At 40.7% G+C, this 8,772-nt stretch overlaps 1 protein-coding gene across 1 annotated transcript; it reads left to right on the top strand.

The window, feature by feature from the left end:
* Positions 1-233: 233 nt before the first annotated feature.
* LOC121369685 lies at positions 234-6,764 on the top strand. Its single transcript, XM_041494736.1, has 4 exons — positions 234-407; positions 1,639-3,663; positions 4,080-4,258; positions 6,618-6,764. The coding sequence occupies exons 1-4, from the start codon at positions 299-301 to the stop codon at positions 6,762-6,764; spliced, it is 2,460 nt and encodes an 819-aa protein (XP_041350670.1). The 5' UTR covers positions 234-298.
* Positions 6,765-8,772: the final 2,008 nt, after the last annotated feature.

The following is an 8,772-nucleotide window of genomic DNA, read 5'->3' as shown; positions in this document are numbered from 1 at the left end:
AGATATAGTATTCTAGTGAGGAGCCTATTCCACAAAGGCACTGTGCACTTTGAATAGTTTCACAATTTATATTTCAGATATAGTATTCTAGTGAGGAGCGTATTCCACAAAGGCAGTGTGCACTTTGAATAGTTTCACAATTTATATTTCAGATATAGTATTCTAGTGAGGAGCATATTCCACAAAGGCATTGTGCACTTTGAATAGTTTCACAATTTATATTTCAGATATAGTATTCTAGTGAGGAGCGTATTCCACAAAGGCACTGTGCACTTTGAATAGTTTCACAATTTAAAAAATGCATCCTGTAATCATCACCTTCAGTGAACATAACACAACCAATGAGAATGAATTCAAATGGACTAGATGGCCTGTATATTACACTGAAATTCTGCATAAATGTCCAGGTAAGTTCCTACATCTTACAAATAACATGTATTACATGTAAGTGTATACAAGTATTATTGTAAACCGATTTAATAAATACACAAACTACATGCCGGCAATAGTAACATACGAAAGCAGGGGCGAACTTTCAGGATTCTTATTGGGCGGGAGTGCAGCTAAAGAGCACTTGTCGGACTGTCACTGATATAATAAGTTCGCTCTATGTCAGGGGTACGTTGATAAATTTTGGAATTTATTTCCTATAAAAGATCACGCCAGTGCGCAATACCAATCATAGCAAGGACCAAAGCAAATTCTTTTCTATGTATTTCATAATTTATTATATGTACTGTTTATACTTAAAGAAATTGTTTTGCAGTCGGAGATTTACGTGCAAAAGTAGGCTTAAGGCGTTTCGTGAAATTGATCTCTGGATCGCGGATATATTTGTGAAAGGTGTGTACCCGTAACTTTAAGACATGACACGATGTCACTGTTCTCTTTGAGAATGGCCAATACAGCAGAAATTAGAATTTTGAGTAAAAGTCAGTATCTATCTGTGATATTTGTATTTGTATTTTTGCACAGTTCTTCACACTGTTTTTATTTATATCTTGAATTTTTATATTGATGTTGATCACCACCTTATTTGTTTGCATTACCATAGTCTGACACCCAATAGCCGATGTATTTTTCGTGCTGGGGTGTCGTTAAACATTCATTCATTCTGTTCTTGCACAGTACACAATTTTCCTATCTGTAGATTACCATTTTAATTGTAGAAAATAATATTTAAAATTTCTGTATTATGTGAAGGAAGCGAATATTTGTTTAACGATGTCTCGGCATATTTTAACTTATGACAATCCGTTGTCTAAAAATGGGTTTATTGTCACATTTCGTCTAGAGTGAAAGAGGAAAACTTCTGCCATCACATAAATTAATCGTACGGAAAAAATCTTTTTAAGTACACTTTGACAAAGACAGTATAGCACATACAACAATCTGTGAGGTCCCAGTCGAGGGACACTGCTTGGGACTGACAGAAACCTGAGTCTGTCAGGGGGCGGGGGTCAATCCTACCACCCATGGAGCCTCAGACTAAAGCTCTACCTCTGAGCTTCATCTTATCCCCTTACTCAGTATTGTCATACAGTTCTATTTATTTATTTTTCCAAAATCGGTGTCTTAGATGTTATTGAAGTATTCACAATATTAAATAAACAAATTGTTTATCTTTGGATGTTTCAGGTACCAAATGTAACGAAGTGGATATGCCATGTCGTTGTTATGCTGCAAATTTAACTATACGGGAACACGACGACAGGCTACTGTGGCTGCTTTCTAAGGCATATGATACACTACAGTTATTAGTATATGACAGTTTGGTCGTAGTAATCGGTGTGGATTTCGCATGTCTACTACTGAATTACTGTCACACAAAATCCGTCAAAAGCAGTACTTTAAAGACAGTAAACACGGAAATGTTAACAGATAAAAACAAAATATTAATTAATCAAAACAAAACGTTATCTTTTATATTTACAAACACATTTGTTTTAATTATGTTTGCGAAGACATTAATGTCACCTAATTTCAAACATTATCAACAGAAACTGAGCCTGTTGTTGCCTATGTTCGCGCCGAAACGGATATCACTGTACATTTCAAAAGGTTTGGAATCAGTATTTCAGCCAGCAGAGAGAAATTCCTCATCAGCACAAATATGTTCCTCAGACAAATCATTACAGAACAACCTACGAACTGGAAGCAGATCCCCAGAACCCGAAAAAAAACCAAATGAATCATACGTGTTGAAAACAGTGGTAACTAGAACTCGAAAATCTCAAAGATCGACCAGAGATGATATAACTAGAGTCCTGGACAACCCAGCAAGTTGTATGATGACTAATTTAAACAGTCGCCACTCTGGAAGCAGTGATGCCAGAAGCCATGATGCCAGAAGCAGTGATGCCAATAGCAGTGTTGTCGGAAGCAGTGTTGTCGGAAGCAGTGATACCAATAGCAGTGATGTTAGAAGCAGTGATGCCAATAGCAGTGATATCAGAAGCAGTGATGCCAATAGCAGTGGTGCCAGAAGCAGTGATGACAATAGCAGTGATGTTAGAAGCAGTGATGCCAATAGCAGTGATGCCAGAAGCAGTGATGTTAGAAGCAGTGATGCCAATAGCAGTGATATCAGCAGCAGTAATGCCAATAGCAGTGATATCAGCAGCAGTGATGCCAACAGCAGTGATGCCAGCAGTAGTGATGCCAATAGCAGTGATGTCAGAAGCAGTGCTGCCAGAAGCAGTGATGCCAGAAGCAGTGATGCCAATAGCAGTGATGTTAGAAGCAGTGATGCCAATAGTAGTGATGTCAGAAGCAGTGCTGCCAGAAGCAGTGATGCCAGAAGCAGTGATGCCAATAGCAGTGATGTCAGAAGCAGTGATGCCAGAAGCAGTGATGTCGGAAGCAGTGATGCCAGATACAATGATGAGATGGTTCGGTATGCTTCATTTCGTGAATTCCCCTCCACCTCGGCCTGGCCTAATCATCTGGCAGCTGCAGGATTCTACCACAGTGGACTGGATGATCAGGTGACCTGCTACAGCTGCAGGATGACCCATAGGAACTGGAGGCGTACAGATGATCCCATGGAGATTCACAGACGGGAGTCTCCTGGCTGCAGATTCGTCCTCAACCAGGAAGAGAACCACCCCGTGGAGGTGCAGGAAGAGGCCCGTGATCGACTCATAAGGATTAGCGGAGTATCGCCAAACTTACTATCAAACCTGCTTTCTCGACATACCGACAGTACTGGCCCAGCTGTGCAGGCAGCATCATTGACTGGTACTGGCTCTGCCATACTGGTAGTGTCGACAACCAGCATAGAGTCCGCCATGCTGGTGACTTCATTGGGTGCCGCTTATAGCAGTGAGAGTTTGCTGCTCGACAGGCCCATTACAGACAATGACCTGTTTGGTTCTCCTTCAACAGCTGGCGGTAATCTGACCGTGGACCATGGAACCACGCAGACCGTTGCAGCCAGTGCTGGGCTGACGACGGCAGACACTACGATAATCAGCTCCACTAATGTCCAGCTGCCACCCGATTCGTCAAGGAACTCAGACAGACCTCCACGAACCTGGCAGCAGTCGAAGTATCCCAAATATGCTGCTTTGGATACACGTATTTTGACGTTCGCCGGACGCTGGCCGCACCCAAACAACCAGACTCCACGGCAGCTAGGGGAAGCAGGTTTCTTCTTTTCAGGTTAGTACATATATAGATTATTATTTCCAGATATGTTTCAACATAATTAGAACTTAGGAAAGGAAGTGAATGTAGGTTTAAGTACATCTGAGACAACAAGGACCCAGGGCTGTAGCCTAAAATAACTGGGGATGGCAGTGAAATAATAATATAGTAGGGTGTTCTCCGCGTAGGTAAAAAGAACACTTTTAGACTTACAAATTGCAAATTTACACTTTTAGACTTACAAATTGCAAATAGACGTACAAATTCCTTCATATATTTCGAGGGGAAAGGAGCAGGGTACGTTCTACGGTTCTGGGGACCATGCTGGTAGAATGCAGTACACTACTATAGATGGGGTCAGTAATGGGTCGGCTGCCATAAATGTGTCGTGCAAAGTCAATTTAAAGGCCACTTGTCTGCTCTCTATGTAGGAAATTCTCGAGATAGCACAACATGCTACTTTTGTGGTGGTGGTCTTAGAAACTGGATACGGGGAGACAACCCATTCGTCGAACATGCCAGATGGTTTTCGCAGTGCGAGTTCATTAGAGAGGTCAAGGGAGACAAATTTGTTGACCTAGTTCAAGAGTTGAATGAAAACGAAGAAGAGGTAGGTTAATTATATTTCTTTGTAATTTCTATTACTTGCACATTCATTAGGCTGATAACATGTATATTTATACCAAACGGCAAAAGTTATTGTGACATGGATTGTTTAGAGTCATAAATTTGTGAATGGGTTTATGGATGTAAACCAGAGAAAATGTGCATGAAACAGCTCGAAGAAATGCAACCAAGCAGTTGTTGCAGCGATTGCATGCTTTGTGCAAGAAACATGGATATTCGGGAGAAATCCTGTCCAGTGTTCACCATAAAAGGCCAGACACTCAGTCGCAAATCATTGCCTTCAGAAGTCCAGATGTCAGAAAAACACCATTAGTGAACTGTTTGATGCAATTTCGTTATGCCACGCCTCGGTGAAAATAACAGATGGCGAGTCATAGGGATGCTTGAATCTGGGACCTCGCAGCGTTAAGTTGCACACAATTCAACGTCCACAGAAACACCATATGGCACTTATGGCAGCGATATCAACAAAACAACCAGGCCAGGGACCGTCCCCGTAGCGGCCGACCACCCATGACAACCCCTGACCAAGACACATGGATCCTAACCACACATCTGTGAAACAGGCATTCCCAGGAACTTTCTCCAGCGTTTAGTGGCCTCAGTGAGATGACTGTGCCAGGCCTGTATCAATGCTTAAGGTGGACACACTCGCTACTGACTATATGAACTTCGCTCTGGGCCCCCTCTAGTGATGTGGCAGGTGCGCCCTTTTTATGGACTATTGCTCATTTCCATACCTTCGGACATTTCTCTTTCCATATTATAACGTTGCATACATGGCAGTAAAAACTTATCATCAATTATCTTTGTCTTTTGTGTGTCACAATAACATTTGCCTTTTAGTATATTTATTTGCTCACTCATTAGGCTAATAAAATTTCTATTTATATTCACACCTATTAGGTGGTATCATTTCTGTTTGCACGTTCATTAGTATACCAGCCTCGGTGTTGTCGTGGTTAAGCAATCGGACATAAGGCTTGCAGGTACAGGGTTCGCAGCCCGGTACTGGCTACCACCCAGAGCAAGTTTTAACGACTCGATGAGTAGGTGTAAGACCACTACAACCTCTTCTCTCTCGGTAACCACTAACAACTAACCCAGATACCTGAGGTGTGTGCCCAGGACAGCGTGCTTGGATATAAGCATGAAAATAAGTTGAAATGAAATCATTAGATTAATATCATTTATATTCATTTGTACATTAAGCTAATATTTATATTTATTTGAATATTTATTAGGCTAGTTTCATTTCTATTTAATTGGGCATTCATTAGACCGATATAATTTCTATTTACTTGCTATTGTTCATTCATTAGCTGATGCGGTATCATTTATATTGTTTTGCACACTCATTAGCTGATATCAGTTCTATTTATTTGCAAATTCATTACACTTCAGCAGATATCAGTTCTATTTATTTGCACATTCAATAAGCTTCAGCTGATATCAGTTCTATTTATTTGCACATTCATTAAGCTTCAGCAGATATCAGTAATATTTATTTGCACATTCAGTAAGCTTCAGCTGATATCATTTCTATTTATTTGCACACTTGTTCTTAGGTGTGTGTGTGTGTGTGTGTATGTGTGTGTGTGTGTGTGTATGTGTATGTGTGTGTGTGTGTGTATGTGTGTGTGTGTGTGTGTGCGTGCGTGCGTGCATATTCATTAGGCTATTTTTGTGTATTTACACATCCATTATTCCATTATTAGTGTTTAACATATACTATTCAAAAAAGTAGGGAAAGTCTAATAAGAATTTACAATTGCCAAAATTGTAAGGTATATTAGCTGTGGGGAATAGTTATTTGATAATAGTGAATTAATTGGACAAACGTTACAACCGGTAGTTCAGTATTACAGTAGGTTTTATGACCACCAAAGATCTTGAAGGACGATTGGTGTCAGAAGTGAAATTTGAAAGTTGACGGGTTTTTTTTATCATATACCACTAGGGTTTCGAACACGCCTATCGGGGGTCTGACTCGGGATTGGGGGTCTGACTCGGGACAGAGATAACCTAAGAAATACGGTCAATTTTGAAATTTTGAATATTAACACGAAAAGTATAAAAAAAAGGGGAAAATTAGGGTTAATAAATTTTGGCTACGCTTTTAAAGACAAATATTAACATTCCTAACCTATATAAATTATTAATTAATATAATATAATTTCGGCGCAAATTTAGATGGGCTGGTCTAAAATTAATAATAATTGTTGAACAGTATTCATTAAGCCCATGGGAAAGGCTATAAAGTTGGCACAATTATACCAAAAATATTAAATTAATTTTGGAAAAGGGGCTGCCAATCATATTTTAAAAATTGGTGTGTCTAGGTGAGGGTCGGGAGGCAGGGGAGTCCAGATCTACACAACCAAACCGCCTACGCCTATGGCCCCAAAGAATGCCCTAGCTCCCGACATCCCATCCTCGACCCCAACCATGTCCAACCACAGTTCAGTCCAATTCTAGTAGTTGTTTAAGAAGTTAGTACAACTTCCTAAACCGGCGTCACTAGGAGAGTGACGCCAAAGGGGTATGGGTTTCATCGTTTGTACCACTAGGAGAGTGACACAAAAGATCCAGCGATGGTTAATTTAGTAAGAAGGAGGAAGGCGTTCGAAAGTTTTGCGGTCGAGCCCACCGGAAGGAGAGAGATGTACCCAGCCGATCCATGGAGAAATAGGCGACCTCTCAGTTGTCCTTTAAAAAAACACGATTAAGTCATTCAGAAGACGCTGCCATCACTTTAATCTATAAAACCTAGGGCAGTAGACGAGGTAATATTAACCAAGCCACTACTAAAGGAACAGACCAGACACCTGACCTGTTAAATTACATTAGTTGTTTTTATTAAAAATATAAAATAATGATTAAAATATGGATAAAATACAAAACCAGAATTAAAAGACACATATATTTTATCAGAAGTGGATGATACCGCCACGATGTGTCAGACATTCATTCAGTAGACGAGGGATACTGCGTATGAGTTTCCCAATGGCCATTTGAGGGAGTCCAGGGTTGACAATTAGCAGTGGCCCGGTCGCCTGTGGCGACCTTTATTGGCTAAGGGCGACTAGGAATCTTACAAAGGTAGTCCGTTGGGCGACCATCTGATGATAGCATAAGGGGGGTTCTACATCAGGAGCCGACTCCTTTTTCAGGAGCCGTCTATTTTTAGAAATAGGGTCAAGGCAGTGCAAGTGTGGTGCAATATCCTATTGTTCTACAAATAGTGCGCGCGTCACCCATACTGACTAGGTCAGATCACTCTATAGTAAATACACGATACCCTTTCAAATCGGATGACAGGTGCTTGGACCTGTGTATTGTATTGATATTGTTTGGCAATGACTTCTTGAATAATTAGAACGAGGGTTATTCCAGTGCATGGTGTTGTGCAATGTCCAGTTGTTCTATAAATAAAGTACGCATCACCGCACCTGTATAGCTAGGTCACGCTGTAGTAAACTAACGCTACGGGCCGAACCGAGTCACGAGTGCTCATACCCTGCTTATTGTACTGACATTGACAATGGCTTCACAGATAATAAGGTCACATTCATACGTGCTGCAACCCGCCTTTCTATACACCAGTTAAACGTGTATAAAAGACGGTAGCGATGCATTGAATTATTTGAAAGAGAACGTTTAACCTGGACAGACGTCTGTGGGCACTCTCAACCTCAACACTACATCATTATCCTCGATTAACAGATGTAATATCTTTGAAGGTATGGCTGGCAGAAAAACATTTCTGGACACTGTGACATCCATAGAAGAGCTAGATGCATGGGCGAATGCTAACAACTGTTTTCAAGATAATGACGTCAACCTTAAACGTGTTGAATTACTGGCCACACATATGACTTGATACCTGTAATTGGTGCGGTCATGTTAAATGTCTGTTACCTGGCAAACACTTTTGTGAGGGTTGTTCAACAAAAGGTCGGGAATGTAAACAATGTCACAGACCATTACCCGAGCGGTATTATAGTGAACAGGTCAACTAGTGCGACCGCTGTATACACCGGCGACAGAGATATGAGGAGAGAAGAAGCCAGGTCGGGCGAGGGCGGGTAGAAGCACTAGAGGGTTCAGTCTCTACTACTACACTGTCTCCCAACCAGGGGAATGATGTAGACATTTTACAGTTTTTAAGTGATGAACAGACCCATATCTTTTCCTTATTACAAGATTTCTTAATGGAGAAAAAAAGTATTAAGTGGTTTCTTACACTGAAAATTAAATTCATTAAGTATGATGAAAATAATGATTCCATTTTAGCCGAACCCGTACTAAGAAGTACTAATTTTATTACAAGTAATGTTTCAGAAATAGATGAACAGATGGCTGAGGCCTTTCAAAAATTGTACTCTGCCTCACAAGAATTTCAGGCCGAAGGTAGTGGGTGGGCTATTGATCACATCATATTTATAGAGGTAAATACCGCCGAGTATACTCCACTGACTGGGAGTAGCTACATTC

This window comes from Gigantopelta aegis, chromosome 4 (assembly GCF_016097555.1).
Source record: "Gigantopelta aegis isolate Gae_Host chromosome 4, Gae_host_genome, whole genome shotgun sequence".
Taxonomy (NCBI): Eukaryota; Metazoa; Mollusca; class Gastropoda; order Neomphalida; family Peltospiridae; genus Gigantopelta; species Gigantopelta aegis.
The sequence above is the reverse complement of the archived record's forward strand: the minus strand, read 5'-3'. Positions and strand labels throughout refer to the sequence as shown.